Source organism: Thalassophryne amazonica, chromosome 14 (assembly GCF_902500255.1).
Source record: "Thalassophryne amazonica chromosome 14, fThaAma1.1, whole genome shotgun sequence".
NCBI lineage: Eukaryota > Metazoa > Chordata > Actinopteri > Batrachoidiformes > Batrachoididae > Thalassophryne > Thalassophryne amazonica.
In genome coordinates, this window is record NC_047116.1 from 50,371,153 (window position 1) to 50,396,656 (window position 25,504).

Sequence of the window (25,504 nt, forward strand, 5' to 3'; positions counted from 1 at the left end):
TGTACCCGGGACAAGGCATCCGACCTCTGGTTCTTGGTCCCGGGGCGATAGGTGATCTGGAAGTCAAAACGCCCGAAGAACAGTGACCAGCGGGCTTGCCTGGGGTTCAGCCGCTTGGCGGTCCTGATATACTCCAGGTTCCGATGGTCAGTGAAAACCGTGAACGGCACAGACGCTCCCTCCAACAGGTGTCTCCACTCCTCAAGAGCCTCTTTCACCGCAAGGAGTTCTCGATTGCCGACGTCATAGTTCCGTTCAGCCGGGGTCAACCTGTGAGAAAAGTAGGCACACGGGTGAAGAACCTTATCGGTCTCTCTGCTCTGGGATAGCACGGCTCCTATCCCTGAGTCAGAGGCGTCCACTTCAACCACGAACTGGCGGCTAGGGTCGGGCTGCACCAAAACTGGCTCAGTAGAGAACCGTCGTTTCAACTTCTTGAACGCGGCTTCGCACCGATCCGACCAGGTGAAGGGGACTTTTGGAGAGGTCAGGGCTGTCAGGGGGCTAACTACCTGACTGTAGCCCTTAATGAACCTCCTATAGAAATTAGCGAAGCCGAGGAACTGTTGCAGCTTCCTACGGCTTGTTGGTTGGGGCCAATCTCTCACCGCCGCAACTTTGGCCGGATCAGGGGCGACGGAGTTAGAGGAGATGATAAACCCCAGGAAGGACAAAGACGTGCGGTGAAACTCACACTTCTCTCCCTTCACAAACAGTCGGTTCTCTAACAACCGCTGCAGGACCTGACGTACATGCTGGACATGGGTCTCAGGATCCGGAGAAAAGATGAGAATATCGTCCAGATATACGAAGACGAATCGGTGCAGGAAGTCCCGCAAGACGTCGTTAACCAAGGCTTGGAACGTCGCGGGGGCGTTGGTGAGGCCGAACGGCATGACCAGGTACTCAAAGTGACCTAACAGGGTGTTAAATGCCGTCTTCCATTCGTCTCCCTTCCGGATCCGAACCAGGTGATACGCATTTCTAAGATCCAGCTTAGTAAAGATTTTGGCTCCATGCAGGGGGGTGAACACGGAATCCAACAATGGCAACGGGTATCGGTTGCGAACCGTAATCTCGTTCAGCCCCCTGTAATCAACGCATGGACGGAGTCCGCCATCTTTCTTGCCCACAAAAAAGAAACCTGCCCCCATCGGGGAGGTGGAGTTCCGGATCAGCCCGGCAGCTAATGAGTCCCGGATGTAGGTCTCCATTGATTCGCGCTCAGGTCATGAGAGGTTGTACAGCCTGCTGGACGGGAACTCAGCGCCTGGAACCAAATCAATGGCACAATCGTACGGACGGTGTGGGGAAGGGTGAGTGCCAGATCCTTGCTGAAGACGTCAGCAAGATCGTGGTACTCAACCGGCACTGCTGACAGATTGGGAGGGAATTTGACCTCCTCCTTAGCATGTAAACCGGGAGGAACCGAGGATCCTAAACACACCCGATGGCAGGTTTCGCTCCACTGAACCACCACCCCAGACGGCCAATCAATCCGGGTATTGTGCTTCAACATCCATGGGAAGCCCAAAATCACGCGGGACATAGAAGGAGTTACAAAAAACTCAATCTCCTCCCGATGGTTTCCAGACACCACCAGAGTTACTGGTTGTGTCTTGTGTGTGATTAAAGGGAGGAGGGTGCCATCTAGTGCCCGCACCTGCAATGGCGAAGGAAGCGCCACCAGAGGGAGCCCTACCTCCCTTGCCCATCTGCTGTCTAGCAAATTCCCTTCTGACCCCGTGTCCACCAGTGCTGGGGCTTGAAGGGTTAAATCCCCGCTCAGGATTGTAACTGGGAGTCGTGTGGCAATCTGTGTGTGTCCCACGTGAATGTTTTGACCCCCCCTTAGCCCAGTCTCTAAGGGCGGTTGTTGCTGTGGCCGTTTGGGGCAGTTTTTCTGTATGTGCTCCTTTGAGCTGCAGAGAAAACACTCCCCGCGGACCAGGCTCCTCATTTTGGCCCTGTGCGTCTCCCTAACAACGCCAGCAGAGGGAGCTGTTGCCCCACGGAGCGCTGCGGCTGTGGAGCGTGGGGAGGGCGGCCCCTTTTCGAACCCGGAAGGGAGAGGGACGGCGCGTATCCGGCCACGTCCTTCGCCTCGCTCCCGACGGCGTTCCTCCAACCGATTCTCTAACCGTATAACGAGATCGATAAGCCCATCTAAATCCCGCGGTTCCTCCTTAGCTACCAGATGCTCCTTCAGGACCGATGACAGTCCGTTTATGAAGGCGGCGCGGAGCGCAACGTTATTCCAGCCGGACCTCGCAGCCGCGATGCAGAAGTCGACTGCATATTCGGCTGCGCACCGGCGCCTCTGTCGCATTGACAGCAGCATTGTTGAAGCGGTCTCTCCTCTGTTAGGGTGATCAAACACTGTTCTGAACTCGCCCACAAACCCAGTGTATGCTGATAACAACCGTGAGTTCTGTTCCCAGAGCGCCGTAGCCCGGGCGCGTGCCTTACCCCGAAGCAAATTAATAACATAAGCCACCTTGCTGGCGTCAGATGCGTACATCACGGGTCATTGTGCAAAGACGAGCGAACACTGCATCAGAAAGTCCGCGCACGTCTCCACATAACCCCCGTACGGCTCAGGGGGACTTATGTATGCTTCAGGGGATGGTGGGGGGGTTTGTTGAACGACCAGTGGAATGTTAATACCCGGCACCGGGTCGGCAGGAGGAGGAGTTGCAGCAGCGCTCTGATCGCGCGCTTCCACCTGTGCGGTGAGAGCCTCCATCCTGCGATTAAGGATGACGTTTTGCTCGGACATCAAATCCAGCCGAGCGGTAAAGGCGGTGAGGATTTGCTGCAACTCACCGAGCACGCCTCCTGCAGACGCCTGTGCACCCTGCTCTTCCATTGGCTGTCCAACAGATGGGTGACGCCCCTCGGGATCCATGACGGTTGCCGAGATATCCTGTTGTGAAAGTGTAGTGACACGGACCCACAACAGGGGGCGCAAATGAACGGTCAATAGATGAGCCAAAAAGTAACAATTTAATGTTGTGAAGGTGCACAACAAATACACAGACAATCTCAGAATCTGATAACAGTCAATCCACAAAGGTGACGTGTGGGCAGGCTCGAGGATAGAAGACGTCTGTCCTGAGAAGAGCCGGAACCACACGATTTCCGCCGCCACCGAACCTGGTGAATACTGGAGCCGCCAAGTCCCGAATTCCCAGGTGATCACCGTCCCCGACTGTCGGATCTGGTACTGCTGGCGAAGAACAAAGACAGTCAAGTGTGGGTGTGTGTACACCCCGTAACAACAACGGTGGGAATGCCACCTCCACCTCTAACACACACTCGTGCAGCGTCTGTTTAACCACTTATCTGACGGACGTAGGACGAAACAGTCGCGACCCACGCCGGTCCTCTGGTTGACAGCTGCAAAACAATAGCTCTTGGAATCAATTAATACAGGCAGAGAAAGTTACCTCCATAGAAGTACGATATCTCGGCAACGAGGTGGAGATGACATCTGGTCTTTATGGAGTGAGATGCTGTAGAGTAGATGGGTGACAGCTGTCAAGAGCTAATGAGTGACAGCTGTCACCCCCGGCTGTGTCCGTGGCGGCAGCGCCCTCTCATGCCTGAAGCCCGCACTTCAGGCAGGGCGCCCTCTGGTGGTGGGCCAGCAGTACCTCCTCTTCTGGCGGCCCACACAACACTACGGGCCGAGCGGCAGTGCAGAGTACCCGACCTTCCTGGAGACCCTGGGAGGGGTACTAGATAGCGCTCCGACTGGGGACTCCATTGTTCTCCTGGGGGATTTCAACGCCCACGTGGGCGGCGACAGTGAGACCTGGAATGGGGGTGATCGGGAAGCACGGCCTCCCCGATCTGAACCCAAGTGGTGTTCAGTTGTTGGACTTCTGTGCTAGTCACAGTTTGTCCATCACGAACACCATGTTCGAGCACAAGGGTGTCCATAAGTGCACTTGGCACCAGGACACCCTGAGCCGGAGGTCGATGATCGACTTTGTAGTCGTATCGGCCACGTGTCTCGGACACTCAGGTGAAGAGAGGGGCAGAGCCTTCGACTGATCACCACCTGGTGGTGAGTTGGATCCGCTGGGAGGGTAGGAAGCCGGTCAGACCTGGCAGGCCCAAACGTATCCTGAGGGTCTGCTGGGAACGACTGGCGGAACCCTCTGTCAGCGAGGTCTTCAACTCCCACCTCCGGGAGAGCTTCTCCCAGATCCCGGGGGAGGTTGGAGACATGGAGTCCGAGTGGACCATGTTCTCCACCTCCATTGTCGATGCGGCTGCTCGTAGCTGTGGTCGCAAGGTCTCTGGTGCCTGTCACAGCGGCAATCCCCGAACCCGGTGGTGGACACCGGAAGTAAGGGATGCCGTCAAGCTGAAGAAGGAGTCCTACTTATCTTTGTTGGTAGGTGGGACCCCAGAGGCAGCTGACAGATACCGGCAGGCCAAGCGTTCCGCAGCCCGTGTGGTCGCAGAGGCAAAAACTCAGGTCTGGGAGGAGTTCGGGGAGGCTATGGAGGAGGACTATCGGTCGGCCTAGAAGAGATTCTGGCAAACCGTCCGACGCCTCAGGAGGCGGAAGCAGCTTTCCACTAGCACTGTTTACGGTGCGGGTGGGGAGCTGTTGACCCTGGCTGGGGATGTTGTCGGGCGGTGGAAGGAGTACTTCGAGGATCTCCTCAATTCCATCGTCACGTCTTCCGAAGAGGAAGCAGAGACTGGGGACTCAGAGGCGGACTCATCCATTACCCGGGCCGAAGTCACTGAGGTGGTTAGAAGGCTCCTCGGTGGCAAAGCTCCTGAGGTGGATGAAATCTGTCCTGAGTACCTTAAGTCTCTGGATGTTGTGGGGCTGTCTTGGCTGACAAGCCTCCGCAACATTGCGTGGCGATCGGGGACAGTGCCTCTGGATTGGCAGACCGGGGTGGTGGTCCCTCTGTTTAAGAAGGGGGACCGGAGGATGTGTTCCAACTATAGGGTGATCACACTCCTCAGCCTCCTCGGTAAGGTCTATTCCAGAGTACTGGAGAGGAAAATTTGACCGATAGTCGAACCTCGGATTCAGGAGGAGCAGTGTGGTTTTCGTCCTGGTTGCGGCACACTGGACCAGCTCTACACGCTCCATCGGATGCTCGAGGGGTCATGGGAGTTTGCCCAACCAGTCCACATGTGTTTTGTGGATCTGGAGAAGGCGTTCAACAGTGTTCCTCAGGGCACCCTGTGGGGAGTGCTCCAGGAGTATGGGGTCCGGGGTCCTTTGCTAAGGGCTATTCGGTCCCTGTACGACCGCAGCAGGAGCTTGGTTCGCATTGCCGGTAGTAAGTCAAACCTGTTTCCAGTGCACGTTGGCCTCCGCCAGGGCTGCCCTTTGTCACCGGTTCTGTTCATTATTTTTATGGACAGAATTTCTAGGTGCAGCCAGGGTGTAGAGGGGGTCTGGTTTGGGAACCACAGAATCTCGTCTCTGCTGTTTGCGGATGATGTGGTTCTGTTGGCTTCGTCAAATCAGGACCTTCAGCGTGCACTGGGGCAGTTTGCAGCCAAGTGTGAAGCGTCCGGGATGAAAATCAGCACCTCCAAATCCGAGGCCATGGTTCTCGACCGGAAAAAGGTGCTTTGCCCTCTTCAGGTCGGTGGAGTGTCCTTGCCTCAAGTGGAGGAGTTTAAGTATCTCGGGGTCTTGTTCACGAGTGAGGGACGGATGGAGCGTGAGATCGATAGACGGATCGGTGCAGCATCTGCAGTGATGCGGTCGCTGTATCGGACCATCGTGGTGAAGAGAGAGCTGAGTAGGGGGGCAAAGCTCTCGATTTACCGATCGATCTACGTTCCGATCCTCACCTATGGTCATGAGATTTGGCTCATGACCGAAAGAACGAGATCGCGAGTACAAGCGGCCGAGATGAGTTTCCTCCGCAGGGTGGCTGGGCGCTCCCTTAGAGATAGGGTGAGGAGCTCGGTCACTCGGGAGGAGCTCGGAGTCGAGCCGCTGCTCCTCCACGTCGAAAGGAATCAGTTGAGGTGGCTCGGGCATCTTTTCCGGATGCCCCCTGGACGCCTCGCTGGAGAGGTGTTCCGGGCATGTCCCACTGGGAGGAGGCCCCGGGGAAGACCCAGGACACGCTGGAGGGATTACATCTCTCGGCTGGCTTGGGAACGCCTTGGGGTTCCCCCGGAGGAGCTGGGGGAGGTGTGTGTGGATCGGGAGGTCTGGGCGGCTTTGCTTGAGCTGCTGCCCCCGCAACCCGACGCCGGATAAAGCGGAAGAAAATGGATGGATGGATGGATGTAAATTAATATTGAAAGTTTTCAGCTAGTTGACAGTAGGGCTGTACAATATGGCCAAATTACTGTATCTCATTATTGTCATATCAGTATGATATGACTATGATTTCACACAAAGTGCAGCAACAGTGAGAATTAAACATTCTTAAACAAAACAGTAATGATACCACATCATTTTGCACTTATCATAAGGTAAGGATACAGTGCCCTCCAAAAGTATTGGAAAATGGTATTTCACACATTTTAATTTGTTTATGACATTTTAAATACAAGAAATACAAAAAATATAAAGAATAAAAAATTCTAAAATGATCTTCCTCAAACTCAAACTGAAAGCAAATCCCTAAAACTTGATAAAACCTGTAAATAATAATCAGCTTTATTGCCAGTTTTCTTCAGACAAGTCAGTGGATGGAAACATGAACATCTCCAAGTCACTGAATATGTCTTGGACTGTATTTACATCAATTATGAAGAAATACAAAAGTTTCTTTCACCAAAACATCAAATCTCGGCTTGCATCTCAGATGTACTTTCTGGCAAATTGAACTATTGGGTCTTCTTTGTAAGAAAATCCTCCTGTACACCACTTCATCAGAAAGTTGGATTTTATATTTTTAATTAATTTATATCAAGTTGTAGGATTTGCTTTCAATTTGAGTTTAAGGAAGATAATTTTAGAAGAAAAAATGTATTTGAAATGGAATAAACCAATTAAAATGTGTGAAATACCAAGTGTTCCAATACTTTTGAGGCCAATTGAGAAACACTGAGGAGCAGCATCTTACATTTCATATATAGTGTAGCAGATAAGAGAATATTTAGAGTGGAATCCTGCAAATGGTGATACAAGCATCAAATTTGGCACAAATACTTCATAGACATTAACTCTAAAAAAAAAATGACTGGCCACTTGAATTTTCAATAGGCAGCCAGGTAGAGGTCAGTTGAAGAATTACACAGGGGTCAAAATTAAAAGATGCTCCAATCATAGTGAAAACTACACCACATTATTTGCCTAATCATAAAGATTCCAAAAAGGTATAGTTTGGATACTTTGTGACTGAATGTTATGGAGTAATGAGGTAAAAGGAGCAAGAATGGTGACAAAGGTCAGTTTCATTTTGTGGAGTGGTTGGAAATGACAAGAGGAACAAGTGATTAAATTTTAGTGGTGATCCGGATCACGATCCGGATCCAATTTTAGTGGTGATCCGGATCACGATCCGGATCCAGGAATTTTTTAAAGGATTCTTCACCATTGCGGGAAAGGGGGAATTTTTCTTAAATTTATTTTTGTTGAAATTTTGTGGAGTGGTTGGAAATGACAAGAGGAACAAGTGATTAAATTTTAGTGGTGATCCGGATCCCGATCCAGATCCCGATGCTAACGCGTTAGCATGTCTATGGCATTTTCAATGTTAAAAGTTAGCATTAAGCAGTTGCAGCTGTCATCACGTTTGGGTGCATTTGTTTTCAAATTGTAATATTTCTTAAATTTATTTTTGTTTATATATTAATAATCTAATGATTATTATATACAATTTTGGAGAAAGAGACAAAAAGAAATAGATCACTGTGCCAAGGAGGGAATCTCTTTAGGGTCAGTGACGCTATGGCCTTGTTTAGAGAAGTGTTTCATAAATGTTAAAAAATTCATATATTTGCAGTTTAGCTGAATAATAAATTGAATTTTGTCTCTTATTTGTTTTTGTCTATAAGCACATGCAATATCAATATCAGTGCTCAGATGACAGTAGCTTCTGGGAAAGGTGCAAGTTGCAATAAACTGTGATGCCAAGCGCTAAAGATACATGCTGTCCAGTCACAGCAGATGAAACTTTTTTTTACTACTGAGCAAACATCATTGTTAGACTTTTTTAGGTTCAATGATTCCACGGCATGTAGATGTTATGGCGTCAGTGACCCCATGGCCTTGGCGGAGGTTTGCACTCTCTGAGTGCTTCTAGTTTGTATTTTGTAACAGCTAAAATAGATCCTTGTCATTTGATATTATATTATTTTATAAACAGCACAAAAGAGACTTACATTTTGGTGTGCGTCACTGGTGCTTTGACATCAACAGTCCAACACAAATTTTAAATAGGAGTCCAAAATTGTTCTCAGTCAACTTGGAAAAACAGATGTATTCTGTGATACTTAAAAAAAAAGACTTTGTGTACTTAGTCCAGCAAAAAATCACATCAGAAATTTGTCCAGGTTTTCATCCTAACAGCTCTTCATGCCTCCAGATGGCATAGTGGATGTTTTTTTTTGTGTGTGTGTCTGTGTTTTTGTTACAAGAATTGTAACACAAACTTGCAATAGTACAAAACATATGGAACCAAATTTACACGGTAAATGGGCCATATTTGCACACTAAATGCAATGGAACACAAAAGGAACAAATAATCCTTGTCACCAGGATCCACTCAGCCATTATATAAAAATATTTAAAAGCGAATGAAAAATCATGTAGGATTACAGAATAAACTATGCTCTGCTTCTTGACAGAGCCCCCATCAGATGCCCTTCCCTGGTGAGTGGCAAGAGAAGCTTGACAAGTTTCAGAAGATGTTGGTGATTCGTTGTCTCAGACCAGACAAGGTCAGTTGTTTATTTTTGTAAACTAAACTAACTCTGTATATGTCACTTTTCTTTAGATTGATACATTCTTAAAAAGGTTTAGTTTATTTTAAAAGGATTGCTTTTTACCCCACATTCACTGAAGACAGTCCAGTAATATACTGATACATTGTCCACCAGATCATTCCCATGGTGCAGGAATTTGTTTCTGAAAATTTGGGTCGCCCTTTCATCGAAGCTCCAGCTTTCAACCTGAGTAAGGCCTTTGTTGACAGCCACTGCTGTGCCCCTCTTATTTTCATCCTCTCCCCCGGCTCCGACCCCATGGCTGCTTTGCTCAAGTTTGGAGCTGAAAAGGTACAGATACAGCAACCAGTTACAACAGCTTTGAAGCCTGCTGTGTGTACAAACTGTAAAAGAAAAAAGAAATTACATTTTCATGGTGTCTTCCTCAGGTTCCACACAGGTGGCAAAAGGATTAAAATAGATTTTTACTTCTTGTTCAAAATGGAGCAACATTAAGTGTGTGTGGTTGTTCTTATCTTCCAGGGCTTTACCGGTGACAGGTTGACCTCCCTCTCTCTGGGCCAAGGCCAGGGTCCAATTGCTATGCAAATGATTGAGACAGGCATTAAAGAGGGCACCTGGGTGGTCCTCCAGAACTGCCACTTGGCTACGTCTTGGATGCCCACACTGGAGAGAGTCTGTGAGGTTCGAAACTGCATACACAGGAAAAGTGTCCTAAATAAATAGTATTTGGACATTGCACAATTTTTAGTATATTTCCTCTGCACATCACTGCAGTGAAGTTTAAATTAAATAGTCAAAGTGGGCTTGAAGTGTAGACTTTGAGCTTTATTTCAAGTTGTAGAAAAAGAAATCACAACCATTTCAGAACAGGCAACATGTGTTTTAGTGCTCATACAGACCCTGCACTGACTCCTAGTTCATTCACTTGTGTTTTATTGTGATTCAGCACCACAGGGCGCAAAATCAGCTGGAACATTTCTAAACAATAGGTGACATACTGAGTCTCCATTTAGCACAGTGGCTTTTGATATGAACTCAGTTTTTGCAAAGGTTTTGAAACTGTCATAGGTATGTTAGTTCTGTTACAGAATAATTGTCATGCAACCTTGCAAAAGCTGTACTGTCTGTACAAAAAGCTGCAGTGATGCACTCCACAAAGTCAGGAGTCTGGAATTTGCTGCAGCAGGGTGAAGAGCATTCAATAACTCTGTATTCAGTACCCGTATTTTTATTAGTATAGGTTTTCAGTAAATTTTCTTGATTGATGAGGAACATGGCAGTCATCCATGATTTATGAATGCAACAGAACATTCCAGTGCAGCCTGTTGAGTGTGGCACTGGCAAAAGTAGCGGTACCTTCCCCAGTCACGTTTGGTCTATTTTTATATTACTTTTATTACTTATATTACTTTTCCTGCCTAAATAGTCGGCATCATGTTTCTCCCTGTGGTTGACTGATTAATTTGGTAGCTGTGCAGAGCACAACAATGAGCATACAATGTACCCACTGTGACTTCAGCCACAGCTTTATGTTTTCTAGCATCCATTAATCATTAAGCAAAACAAAATTGCTTTTATAATTCATCCGATTTATCAGTGTTTACCAGATGTAATTGTCCACATTTTACAGGTGAGCCCCGTTAACTCATGCAAGTTGTGATCCACAAAATCGGACCGCGAGTTATTTGAAATCGAAGTTTGAACAAAAAACTTAAAATCAGCTTACCTCCATCTCCCGCTGTCTTCCTTGCTCTCTCTCTCTCTCTCTCTCTCTCTCCATCTCTCTCTCGCTTGCTCTGTCTCGCTCACTTTCTCTCTCACTGTCTCTCTCTCTCTCCCTCTCCATCTCTCTCTCGCTTGCTCTGTCTCGCTCGCTTTCTCTCTTTCTCTCACTCTCTGTCTCACTTGCTTTCTCTCTCACTGTCTCTCTCTCTTGCTCGCTCTCTGTCTTGCTCGCTCTACCTCTCTTACTTGCTTTCTCTCTCTGTCTCGCTTGCTTTCTCTCTCGCTGTCTCTCTCTCTCTCACTCGCTCTCTGTCTCGCTTGCTCTCTCTCTTGCTTATTTTCTCTCTCGCTCTCTTAGTTTAGTGTGGCAAGCAGGTGTATAAATTCCGGTCAAATCTGAACCAGTGTTGTGCTGAATTTGGCACAACACCGGCAATAAGGATTCAAAGAGTCATGTCCAAAGAGGGGTTTTCGTGCTAGCATGCAGCAGCTGGAGGGGAAGGGGGAAGATTCCAAACCCACTCCACACGCTTGTCACACATGCGCCCACCACATGTGTAATAAGCACGTGTATGAGAGCAGCAGCAGCCGAGGAGGAAGACAGAGGGAATCATTGTCCAGAATCGGCTACACTGATGATCCCTCACTAAAACAGTCAAATCAAAATGAACTTTTATACAGTCTACATTTTCAGGGTCCACAACTTGACCGCGAGTAAAGCCAAATCGCAACTTGTATATGCACGAGTTAACAGGGCTCACCTGTATCGTTTTCATTTGCTGAATTACAAGATGGTAGCATTTATTAGTTTTGAGTTATTTTCCAGGATTGTCAAGCCCACTCACCCATTATTGCTGTCTTGACATTGTCAGAGGCCGTGGGTAATTAAATAGACTCAGTATAGTCCCTTCGGCTTTTTTATTGTTTTCACTCTGGGTCGCCACCGCAGATCCGAGGTGGATCTGCATGTGGATTTGACATGTTTTACACCAGATGCTCTTCCTGACACAACACCATATTACATGGAGAATGAGCAGAAGCAAGGGAACTTTACCCACTGGAAACAGCCTAACTGTCTAAGTCACTGATTTGCACCAATCATTCAAATAGTATGGTACTGTATACTGTATTTGGCACTGTCGGCAGGTGCCATGTCTTGCTGGAAAAGGAAATCAGTATCTCCATAACAACAGATGGAAGTGTGTTCTAAAATCTTCTGGTAGATGGTTTTGTTAAGGGTACCTTCATACATAGTATGAATGTGCTCAAATTGCGCATGAAGCAACCATCAGTATTTCAGTATGCAATACGTGTAAAATAGTAGCTGCATCCAACACCTCGTACACGTGTCGCTGCTGCCTCCAATGCCTCGTACACCTGTTGCTACAACTATTTGCACACACCAGTGGCTGAAAGACAGGGTATGCCCTGTGAGAGCCCATTTGAACCCTCTCGCGGCAGGTGTTGGCCAGATTCCATGGGATACACACGGACATCTCATACCGCTTGCTTGGCACTTAGAAAATGTGTGGCCATTCACGCCGTTAGCACGAAAACAGTCAGCAGGTGATCACTTTCGAGCTGGCAGTGAAATTTGCCTAAGTGCCCCCACAACTGTGGAGTTGCCGAGTACACATGTGGTGCTGGCTCCCCCCACAACATTTGTGCATGTGTTTTGCATGCTCCCCCCCAACATGTGCGTGCATGTTTCGCGTGCCCCACTGCAGGCTAGGCGACTCTCATCTGATCACAGAGTGACACCTTGGTCTGTACACTGAACAGACTGGGCATGACTGGCTGTCAACAGCTGCTCTGGTGCTGGACGTCACAGCTGCAGAACACGTACTGTGTTTTGACGGAAATTACCCTTCAGGCAATCTGAATGTCACGTCTGTCTGACAGGACACATGTGTCCTGTTAACAGGGCTTACCTGTATCTTTTCTCTCTCGCTGTCTCTTCGGACGCTCAAATGTCACAGTGGATCAAGGCATGCCAAATCATCACTGACTGTGGAAAGTTCACACTGGATTTCAAACAACTTGTATTCTGTGATTCTCTCTTCCTCCAGGCTTTGGGACTTTGATTTCCAAATGAAATGCAAAATTTACTTTCATCTGAACAGAGAACTTTGAACCACTGAGCAATGATCCACTTCTTTTTCTGTTTTGCCCAAGATGCATCTGACATTGTCTCTCGTCCATGAGTGGCTTGACACTCATGAGACTTGTAGCCCATTTCCTGGACACCTCTGTGGGTGGTTTGTCTTGATGCAGTAACTCCAGCCTCAATCCACTGCTTGTGAAGCTCCCCCACGTTCTTGAATTGGCTTTGCTTGACAGTCTTCCCAAGGCTGCAGACATCCCTGTTGCTTGTGCATTTTTTCCTGTCCAGTCAACTGTCCATGAAGGTGCTTTGATTCAGCACTCTGTGAACAGCCCCCTTTTCAGCAATGACCATCTGTGGCTTATCTTCCTTGTGGATGGTGTCAGTGAGTGTCTTTTGGACAAATGTCAAGTCGGCAATCTTCCCTATGATTGCGGCTGTGTATGCTGTACCAGGCTCAGACATTCATGGTGTTTATACTGCAGAAATAGTGACTTACTCAAACTTAAAATGAAATATTGTAATATTTTGAGATTCACATGTTCTTTTTTTTTAAAACTAGGGACTGTAATTATCAAAATTAAAAAAATGCTTGAAACATTTTAGGTTTTATGTAGTGAGTCTATAACATGTAAAAAGTAAAACTGTCTGGACCATGCAAGAAGGAAACATAGTGAGGGAAGCCACCAAGACACCCACAACAACTCTAAAGTAGTTTCTGTAGCTCTGATTAGAGACCAGTCACAGCTTCATGTTGGAGTGGCTCAGAGGGACGTTCTTAAAAAGATGTGAAATTTCAGCTAATTTGCAAGAATGCACATAAGACTTGAGCCTAGATTTGATTTGTTTTCTTGTATGACAATCATCAGCAGGAATTTCATTTTGGGTAGACTAAATTTTTTTTTTTTAATAAAAGTAAGATTGTCTAGAAATTAAATATATATTTGAGTAGAAGTTATATATTTTTGAGTTGTGTCACTGAACATGTGTTATTAGTGTATTTGCTGGTAGTTGATCATAATGTTATGCTAAAGCTTAAAATGTTTTTCATCATGTCCATTTTGCATGTCCATACTCTTGCTTGCCTCTACTGGTGGTTGGCTCTCACTGCGGTATTGTATCACTTCCTGTTCCGGAGCACAGCGGTGTTTTGCTGTGTCTGTTAGCTGTTTAATCTGCGCAGTTAGATTGATCTAGTTAACTAGATAACGATTTGTTTCACAGTGTAATCTTCACGTGCCTTAACTAAAGCACTCCCTCTGCTGAATCACCTCTAAATTATTTACACATTATTCACTTTGTGTGTTTTTAGGAATCCGCTAGCTTAGCATAGCTACTAGCTCTTAGCCGATTTAGCATGGCGGCTTCTCCTGTCTCTCCCGCACTTTTCTGCTCTGGGTGTGAAATGTTTAGTTATTCCTCGGCCTCCTTTAGCAGTAATGGTACTTGTAATAAGTGTAGCTTATTCGTAGCTTTGGAGGCCAGGCTGGGCAAATTGGAGACTCGGCTCCGCACCGTGGAAAATTCTACAGCTAGCCAGGCCCCTGTAGTCGGTGCGGACCAAGGTAGCTTAGCCGCCGTTAGTTCCCTTCCAGCAGATCCCGAGCAGCCGGGAAAGCAGGCCGACTGGGTGACTGTGAGGAGGAAGCGTAGTCCTAAACAGAAGCCCCGTGTACACCGCCAACCCTTTCACATTTCTAACCGTTTTTTCCCCACTCGGCGACACACCCACCGAGGATCAAACTCTGGTTATTGGCGACTCTGTTTTGAGAAATGTGAAGTTAGCGACACCAGCAACCATAATCAATTGTCTTCTGGGGGCCAGAGCAGGCGACATTGAAGGAAATTTGAAACTGCTGGCTAAGGCTAAGCGTAAATTTGGTAAGACTGTAATTCACGTCGGCAGTAATGACACCCGGTTACGCCAATCGGAGGTCACTAAAATTAACATTGAATCGGTGTGTAACTTTGCAAAAACAATGTCGGACTCTGTAGTTTTCTCTGGGCCCCTCCCCAATCGGGAGAGTGACATGTTTAGCCGCATGTTCTCCTTGAATTGCTGGCTGTCTGAGTGGTGTCCAAAAAATGAGGTTGGCTTCATAGATAATTGGCAAAGCTTCTGGGGAAAACCTGGTCTTGTTAGGAGAGACGGCATCCATCCCACTTTGGATGGAGCAGCTCTCATTTCTAGAAATCTGGCCAATTTTCTTAAATCCTCCAAACCGTGATTATCCAGGGTTGGGACCAGGAAGCAGAGTTGTAGTCTTACACACCTCTCTGCAGCTTCTCTCCCCCTGCCATCCCCTCATTACCCCATCCCGTAGAGACGGTGCCTGCTCCCAGACCACCAATAACCAGTAAAAATCTATTTAAGCATAAAAATTCAAAAAGAAAAAATAATATAGCACCTTCGACTGCACCACAGACTAAAACAGTTAAATGTGGTCTATTAAACATTAGGTCTCTCTCTTCTAAGTCCCTGTTAGTAAATGATATAATAATTGATCAACATATTGATTTATTCTGCCTTACAGAAACCTGGTTACAGCAGGATGAATATGTTAGTTTAAATGAGTCAACACCCCCGAGTCACACTAACTGCCAGAATGCTCGTAGCACAGGCCGAGGCGGAGGATTAGCAGCAATCTTCCATTCCAGCTTATTAATTAATCAAAAACCCAGACAGAGCTTTAATTCATTTGAAAGCTTGACTCTTAGTCTTGTCCATCCAAATTGGAAGTCCCAAAAAACAGTTTTATTTGTTATTATCTATCGTCCACCTGGTCGTTACTGTGAGTTTCTCTGTGAAATTTCAGACCTTTTGTCTGACTTAGTGCTTAGCTCAGATAAGATAATTATAGTGGGCGATTTTAACATCCACACAGATGCTGAGAATGACAGTCTCAACACTGCGTTTAATTTATTATTAGACTCAGTTGGCTTTGCTCAAAATGTAAATGAGTCCACCCACCACTTTAATCATATCTTAGATCTTGTTCTGACTTATGGTATGGAAATTGAAGACTTAACAGTATTCCCTGAAAACTCTCTTCTGTCTGATCATTTCTTAATAACATTTACATTTACTCTGATGGACTACCCAGCAGTGGGGAATAAGATTCATTACACTAGAAGTCTTTCAGAAAGCGCTGTAACTAGGTTTAAGGATATGATTCCTTCTTTATGTTCTCTAATGCAGTGATTCTCAACCGGGTTGCCGCGGCACCCTAGGGTGCCGTGATCGATCGTCAGGGGTGCTGTGGGCAATTATCAAATAACATCATAATCGGGTGTATGTGCTGTAATAGTGTGGCAGATGATGTAATGCTCTTTTATTTCAGTAGATGGCAGCAAAGCGCTGTACTATAGTATAATAGACATACTTGCGCACATAGCGTTGTGCGTCTCCATGGTTACAGTTGGCTATGGAGGTGTGCGGGGAAGGCGGCCTGACCTCCGTTGATGTCACCGTGGTCAGACTTGGGCCTTCTCGCTCACAACTGGGTTTGCTGAAGGCAGCCTCTGCGCTCCGTGAATATTAGAGTGGCAGATTATTGTGAATAAAAGTGTCGACACGTCTAAAAAAAAACACTTGAGATTAGGGCTGTCACAATTATTACAATATTCGTCAATCGAGATTATTTTTCATATTCGCGATTACCGTGAATTATTTATTTTATCCACAAAGCATAAAACGACTCAATCTGACGTCATTGTGCTGCAGCCTCGCTCTCGTCTTAAGGTGGGACAATAACATGGAGGCTTCAAAAGCCGTCTAAAATGTGGAGCTGTCGGTGTGTGTGTGTGTGCGCGTGCACGTGCACGGAGTCAACAGGCTGCAGACTGGGAGGGAGGGGGTGCGTGAGGTAGATTCCTGAATGCAGGCGCGACACGTTACAGTCTGAGAACCATCAGTGCGCAGCGAACGTGGAGCAGAGAGAGGATTTTAACCCGAGTAAACATGTTAAAAAAAAACAAAACATGAAGCTGCTTTTACTTCTCTCTGAACTTTCTCTAAAGGTGTGATTCTGCCGTTACCGTCCTGTTCACACCATGTGCGCATCGTATGCTGAATTTATGAGATCATGAAATGAAATAAACGGTCAAATATCTTTAAAAACATATTTAAAAAATGAGAATATATGAATGAACTGAGCCAAAAAAAAAAAAAAAAACCCTGACATGGAGAAGCTGTGGTAATGTTCAGATGCACAGATCACAAAAAGCAGGTGAGAACTCTGAACTTTAACAGCTGTTACTTTCCAAAGGTATTTATTTGTTCAATATGGGCTTAATGCAGTGTTTAAGCACAAAACGTGACTAATGAGGAGAAACAATTTCAGAAATGCAACAGAAACAACCACCATTCAGAAAAAGTTGGGACTGTATTTAAAATGAAGACAAAAATAAAAATGTTGCACCATTCTTGTTTCTCCACTCACAGAAAAAAACATTCTTCCAGAGTTGTGTAATTATACTACAATAGTAGAATATAAAGAAGGGGGAAAAAAAAGAAAAAAAAATAGACAATATATTCATCAATCGCAATTATTTGTCTGACAATTAATCGTCTCCAGAAATTCCTAATCGTGACAGCCCTACTTGAGATCAGAGCGCAAAATGCTTTGGCTGCTTACAGTGATGCCGGTATTTGGTTAGACTCTTTCTCTCCGATTGTTCTGTCTGAGTTATTTTCATTAGTTACTTCCTCCAAACCATCAACATGTCTATTAGACCCCATTCCTACCAGGCTGCTCAAGGAAGCCCTACCATTAATTAATGCTTCGATCTTAAATATGATCAATCTGTCTTTATTAGTTGGCTATGTACCACAGGCTTTTAAGGTGGCAGTAATTAAACCATTACTTAAAAAGCCATCACTTGACCCAGCTATCTTAGCTAATTATAGGCCAATCTCCAACCTTCCTTTTCTCTCAGAAATTCTTGAAAGGGTAGTTGTAAAACAGCTAACTGAGCATCTGCAGAGGAATGGTCTATTTGAAGAGTTTCTGTCAGGTTTTAGAATTCATCATAGTACAGAAACAGCATTAGTGATTAGAGCATGCCATAGGTATTAAAGGCACTGAGCTGCGGTGGTTTGAATCATATTTATCTAATAGATTACAATTTGTTCATGTAAATGGGGAATCTTCTTCACGGACTAAGGTTAATTATGGAGTTCCACAAGGTTCTGTGCTAGGACCAATTTTATTCACTTTATACATGTTTCCCTTAGGCAGTATTATTAGACGGCATTGCTTAAATTTTCATTGTTACGCAGATGATACCCAGCTTTATCTATCCATGAAGCCAGAGGACACACACCAATTAGCTAAACTGCAGGATTGTCTTACAGACATAAAGACATGGATGACCTCTAATTTCCTGCTTTTAAACTCAGATAAAACTGAAGTTATTGTACTTGGCCCCACAAATCTTAGAAACATGGTGTCTAACCAGATCCTTACTCTGGATGGCATTACCCTGACCTCTAGTAATACTGTGAGAAATCTTGGAGTCATTTTTGATCAGGATATGTCATTCAATGCGCATATTAAACAAATATGTAGGACTGCTTTTTTGCATTTGCGCAATATCGCTAAAATTAGAAAGGTCTTGTCTCAGAGTGATGCTGAAAACTAATTCATGCATTTATTTCCTCTAGGCTGGACTATTGTAATTCATTATTATCAGGTTGTCCTAAAAGTTCCCTGAAAAGCCTTCAGTTAATTCAAAATGCTGCAGCTAGAGTGCTAACAGGGACTAGAAGGAGAGAGTATATCTCACCCATATTGGCCTCTCTTCATTGGCTTCCTGTTAATTCTAGAATAGAATTTAAAATTCTTCTTCTTACTTATAAGGTTTTGAATAATCAGGTCCCATCTTATCTTAGAGACCTCATAGTACCATATCACCCCAATAGAGTGCTTCACTCTCAGACTGCAGGCTTACTTGTAGTTCCTAGGGTTTTTAAGAGTAGAATGGGAGGCAGAGCCTTCAGCTTTCAGGCTCCTCTCCTGTGGAACCAGCTCCCAATTCAGATCAGGGAGACAGACACCCTCTCTGCTTTTAAGATTAGGCTTAAAACTTTCCTTTTTGCTAAAGCTTATAGTTAGGGCTGGATCAGGTGACCCTGAACCATCCCTTAGTTATGCTGCTATAGACTTAGACTGCTGGGGGGTTCCTATGATGCACTGAGTGTTTCTTTCTCTTTTTGCTCTGTATGCACCACTCTGCATTTAATCATTAGTGATTGATCTCTGCTCCCCTCCACAGCATGTCTTTTTCCTGGTTCTCTCCCTCAGCCCCAACCAGTCCCAGCAGAAGACTGCCCCTCCCTGAGCCTGGTTCTGCTGGAGGTTTCTTCCTGTTAAAAGGGAGTTTTTCCTTCCCACTGTTGCCAAGTGCGTAATTATTGTATGGCCTTGCCTTACAATATAAAGCGCCTTGGGGCAACTGTTTGTTGTGATTTGACGCTATATAAATAAAATTGATTTGATTTGATTTGATTTTTTATGCAGTTTTGGCACATTTGCTCAAAGACTATAGTTTATTTGTATTATCATACAAATGAATGAAATGCAATAAAAACTTAAATGAAACCTGAATCATCCAGCAGTTTAATAGCATGGCTCATGTATTTAGTGAAAAGTTGCATGACAGACTGTCTATTTTCTATCCACCACCTCTTCATGTTTTCCCCAACATGTAAAGACTGCCCAAACCTGAGTCACAGTATATCAGCTAAGATGAAATTTCTTTGTCTGTGTGACTCTGTGCAGGAGCTGACGGTAGACACAACACACCCAGACTTCAGGCTGTGGCTGACGAGTTACCCGTCTCCCACCTTCCCTGTGGCAGTGTTGCAGAATGGTGTGAAGATGACCAATGAAGCACCCAAAGGCCTCCGTGCAAACATTATACGGTCCTTTCAAATGGACCCTATTTCAGATCCCGAGTTCTTTGGCAGCTGCAGCAAAGCAGTAAGTGTGTGTCCATGTGTGTGGATGTCATGTGTTGTGTGGCTCCTTTAGTCTTTACAGCTGCACTATTTTGTCTGAGAAGTGGGGGCTAAAGCTGCTATTGACCAGAGCATCACAGGATCAATTCCCCGATCAGACAGAAAAATCAGTAAGGTGCCCTTGTGCAAAGGCCTTAATCCCCAAGTTGCTCCCAGTGTGCATTTGTTGGTGTGGCAGCAACCTGATGTTGGTGTGTGAAGATGAGTGAATGTGGTGCATCATTATAAAAATGTTTTATTTGTTATAAGTGCTTTGAGCATCTTCAACAGATGCAAAATCATGTATATTTGATTGATTGATTGATTTTTATTAAAGTGTCATGCACCACTGGTGCCCAGCCCGCATGGACTTACAGTATGAACACCTAAGAAGCATCTAACCACTCTGTTTTGAAGACTACTAATATGTTTGACTTCCTCAAAGCCCCACACACCAGCAGCATAAAACAAAATACAACCAACCATTGCATCATAAGCATCATCAGCTTTGTAAACACAGAGAAACCTATATCCGGTAAAATTTTCATTCTACTCTGTATTGATCCTAGAGCTCTCCCAGCAGATTCTGATAGGTGTTTAGTTTCCTCGCTAAAACACATAAATTCATTAAAAACCAGTCCAAGGTATTGATATGAACTTGTAAATGGTAAAGATATCTGTCCATACATAAAATTATATGTGCATCTTTGTTCACATTTCTTTCTGAAGTGAATTACTCCATTTTTTACACCATGCATTCAAAATATTCAACATTTTATGTAAATTCACTTCAGATTCTGCCAGCAAGACAATATCATGAGCATACAACAAGATATTCATTCATTCATTCATCTTCCACCGCTTAGTCCAATTAAGGGTCGCGGGGAGCTGGAGCCTATCACAGCAGTCATAGAGCGTGAGGCGGGGTACACCCAGGACAGGACGCCAGTCTGTCGCAGGGCCACAAATAGACAAACAAACACAGACACACCGACGCACAATTTTAAAGATTCCAGTCCACCTAACCCACATGTCTTTGGATGTGGGAGGAAACCGGAGCACCCAGAGGAAACCCACGCAAACACGGGGAGATGCAAACTCCACACAGAAAGGCCACGAGAATTGAACCCATGACCTTCTCGCTGTGAAGCAACAGTGCTAACCACTAAGCCACTGTGCTGCCTACAACAAGATACTTAGATTTAAATTATCAATATAGATATCAAGGTTGGCTTCTTTGATTTCATCTCCTAGATAATTTATATACAAACCAAATAACGTAGGAAATAACACATCACCTTGTTTTACTCCAAATGGAGTGGGGAACCAGCCAGTTCTCAAATTATTCACCTGAACACATGCAGCTGAGGCTTTATACAGAGATTTGACTGCATTATAAAATCTACCTGAAATGCCATATGTTAATAATTTAAACTGCAGCAGGTCTCTGTTAACCCACTCAAAAGCCTTCTGGAAATCAATAAAACAAGAAAATGTATGTTTTCCTTCATATAGTTTGGCCCTTACCACTGATGATAGAACATATATATGGTCAATGCAAGCCCTACCTTTTCGAAAGCCATTTTGTTCATCTGCTAGAATATTATGTGCTTCAATATACTGATTCAGTCTGTTGTTGAGGATAGCGGAATAGAGTTTGGAGACTGTACTTACCAAACTGATACCTCTATAGTTGAGTGGTTCTCTTGGGTCAGCCTTTGAAGATTTTGGTGTAGGTTTTTATTATTGACTGATGTCACTCTGATGGAACAATAGAAGTTGAAAAACAGGATTGAAAAAGACCCTGCAGAAATTGAATTAACGAGGGTGCCTTGAGAGCTTCATTAGGAATCCCTTCAACTCCCACTGCTTTATTTGCTTTAGCAGCACTCACAACTTTTTGTACCTCCTCGAGAGTAATATCATAATTCAACATATCATTTTGATAAAGTATAACATCTGATAGCTCACTCTCCAATTTAAGTTTGGTTTCATAAGTTTGACTTAAAAATTGTTCACAAAATTACAAATGTTGATCGCTTCCATAGAGGACTCGATAATCATTTTCCCATTTTCACAAAATCTTATCTGTTTCAAAGCAAGAATCTCCATTATCTATTATCTCCATTGGAACTGATTTTATTTTCTTTGGCCCTAATTTATTAATTTCTTTCCAAAACAGTTTAGAATTTAAGAGAGACTGTCCTCTTCTGAAACGTCTTTTAAAAAGTCTTAGCTTTTGGTCAAATTTTTGTTGACATTTTTGAAACTAATTTTTTAAAGCAATTTTTACATTTAGATCTTTACACTTAAGGAAACTATTCTCAGCTATCCGCAAAGCCATCCAAAGAGCCTGTAGTTCTTTATTCCAAAAAGGTTGGTTCACTTTATAATACCATTTTGTCTTTTTTAATATATGAGGACTACCCATTTCCTTATGTAAAATGTCACAGAACATGATATACACTTGGTCCATATTTAACTGATTTTGCATATTCTCCAAACCTATTTGGATACTCTGCAATGCCATTTTACATTCATTTGAAGACATTGTATAAATGTATTGTATAAATGCAATACATTTGCCATTTATATGTTTGTAGTATTTTCACAAGTGGGTGTCATTGTGTATCATTGTATCATATTCTTCATTGTTTTAGTTGTGAATGGATTTAATTTTCCACCTCATGGACAATTATGTGGAGAATTCTCCATCTTGTCTGTTTTGATTCTGTTTTGATTGCTTAGTTGTCTGTGTGTTTATATAGTATATATATGTGTGTGTTTTTACAGTATGTGTCTGTGTATGCTTCTTCACCCCTTAGGCTGTGTTCAAGAGACTGCTGTATGGCCTGTGTTTCTTCCATGCCCTGATCCAGGAGAGGAAGAAGTTTGGACCTTTGGGATGGAACATCCCATATGAGTTCAATGAGACCGACCTTCGGATCTCTGTACAGCAGCTACACATGTTCCTGGGACAATACCAGGTACGACATTTGAGATAAAATAAGGGTATCAGTGTTATTGTTAACACCTATTTAAAGTGAATCTCACAATGTACTGTTCTTCCATGCTGTTTTTATAAGCTAATAAAATACTGTTTTTTATGGACAGCAGTCCAGAATTAGGTATCGCATTCAGAGGTTTGATTGTACAAAAATTCCATTCAAGTTACCTGTGTGAAATTATATTTCAAAGTATTCATCATGTAAGTGAGTTCATTCTGATTATGACTTTTGCACAAACCAGTGTGCCATTTGTGTAGTTCAGTGTTTCCCGATCGTAGAATACTCATGTAAGGTGATGAGGTGGGCTGGACCATTTACAGCCAATGAAAGGTTTGTTCACTGACTGTAAAGAAGACCAAAGACTCCAATATTATCGAAGTACATCAAGTTAAGTTTTTATTATTGATTTATTTATTTGCATTTTCTGGAAATCAGTTCATTTATTGACGTCTTTATCTGGTATTTGCTTATTAGATGTGCAAAATGAATCTTAACTTTTTTCCTATTTCAGAATGTGCTCATGAACTAACACATGAAAAACAATGTAAATCGATATGAGACAGTATAGTATTCGTATTACAGTTAGATGTAACTGAAGACATTTTCATGCACAACACATTTATTTTTCTGGCAGGAAGTGCCATTTGATGCCATCCGCTATATGACTGGTGAATGTAACTATGGAGGCCGTGTGACAGATGACTGGGACAGACGCACACTGCGCACGATCCTCTCTATTTTCTACACACCTGAGATCCTTAACATCCTGGACTACAAGTTTGATACCAGTGGGCTCTACTACGCACCAGCTGAGGGCGATGTAAGACAAAGGGGAAAAACATGCTTTTGGATTTATCTTTCACAGCTTGATATTGTCTTGATGGGAAGCCCCAAAATCCTGTACACATTTTATCACTTTATCAGATTATAAGAGACAATCAGAGGGGCTACAAATATTTCTGCACTCAAGCTGACAATAACCGTGCAAAATAATAAGAAAAAATGAAACGTCTCCACATTTGTGGACTCTGATATGTAACTTATTACCCTGCACATCAGTTTGTGTCTTTGTGTGTCTGTGGAAAAGATAAATCAGAAACAGCTGGATAGATGTTCTTGGTGGAATATTATTTGGATAGATGTCTAGAGGTGATTAGATTTTGAAGTAATTTGGTAGGGTTCAAGGAAAACATGGTCCAAAAAATACCATTCTTTGTCTATCTCATCAACCAATAAACCTAGATGGGTTATTAGATTTTGGAGAAGTTTGGACAAAGGTCAAAGAAAATACAGTAATGTTCAGAATAATAGTAGTGCTATGTGACTAAAAAGAGTAATCCAGGTTTTGAGTATATTTCTTATTGTTACATGGGAAACAAGGTACCAGTAGATTCAGTAGATTCTCACAAATCCAACAAGACCAAGCATTCATGATATGCACACTCTTAAGGCTATGAAATTGGGCTATTAGTAAAAAAAAGTAGAAAAGGGGGTGTTCACAATCATAGTAGCATCTGCTGTTGACGTTACAAACTCAAAACTATTATGTTCAAACTGCTTTTTTAGCAATCCTGTGAATTACTAAACTAGTATTTAGTTATATAACCACAGTTTTTCATGATTTCTTCACATTTGCGAGGTATTAATTTTGTTGGTTTGGAACCGTGATTTTGTTCATTTACTAGTGTGTTTTGGGTCATTGTTGTTGAAACATCCATTTCAAGGGCATGTCCTCTTCAGCACAAGGCAACATGACCTCTTCAAGTATTTTGACATATCCAAACTGATCCATGATACCTGGTATGCGATATATAGGCCCAACACCATAGTAGGAGAAACATGTCCATATCATTATGCTTGCACCACCATGCTTCACTGTCTTCACTGTGAACTGTGGCTTGAATTTAGAGTTTGGGGGTCGTCTCACAAATTGTCTGCGGCCCTTGGACCCAAAAAGAAAAATTTTACTCTCATCAGTCCACAAAATATTCCTCCATTTCTCTTTAGGCCAGTTGATGTGTTCTTTGGCAAATTGTAACCTCTTCTGCACATGTCTTTTATTTAACAGAGGGACTTTGCGGGGGATTCTTGCAAATAAATTAGCTTCACACAGGCGTCTTCTAACTGTCACAGCATTTACAGGTAACTCCAGACTGTCTTTGATCATCCTGGAGCATCCTAGAGTTATTCTTCTATCCATTTTGATGGTTGTTTTCTGTTTTCTTCCACGCATCTCTGGTTTCTTTGTCCATTTTAAAGCATTGGAGATCATTGTAGATGAACAGCCTATAATTTTTTGCACCTGCATATAACTTTTCCCCTCTCCAATCAACTTTTTAATCAAACTACGCTGTTCTTCTGAACAGTGTCTTGAACGTCCCATTTTCCTCAGGCTTTCAAAGAGAAAAGCATGTTCAACAGGTGCTGGCTTCATCCTTACATAGGGGACACCTGATTCACACCTGTTTGTTCCACAAAATTGACGAACTCACTGACTGAATGCCACACTACTATTATTGTGAACACCCCCTTTTCTACTTTTTTTTACTAATATCCCCATTTCATAGCCTTAAAGTGTGCATATCATGAATGCTTTGTCTTGTTGGATTTGAGAGAATCTACTGAATCTACTGGTACCTTGTTTCCCATGTAACAATAAGAAATATACTCAAAACCTGGATTAATCTTTTTCGTCACATAGAACTACTATTATTCTGAACACTACTGTATGATCAGAAAAACCATCTTAACAACCAAGCAGCCTAG

General features: G+C 43.8%; 1 protein-coding gene across 1 annotated transcript in view; it reads left to right on the forward strand.

Moving 5' to 3' along the window:
- LOC117524084 (dynein heavy chain 7, axonemal-like) overlaps positions 1-25,504 on the forward strand; it is a 289,259-nt gene that overhangs the window by 221,285 nt on the left and 42,470 nt on the right. The window contains 6 exon segments of the mRNA XM_034185816.1: positions 8,800-8,892; positions 9,052-9,228; positions 9,421-9,582; positions 19,513-19,713; positions 22,556-22,717; positions 23,373-23,558. Of these exon segments, the coding sequence (XP_034041707.1) occupies positions 8,800-8,892; positions 9,052-9,228; positions 9,421-9,582; positions 19,513-19,713; positions 22,556-22,717; positions 23,373-23,558 (981 nt within the window).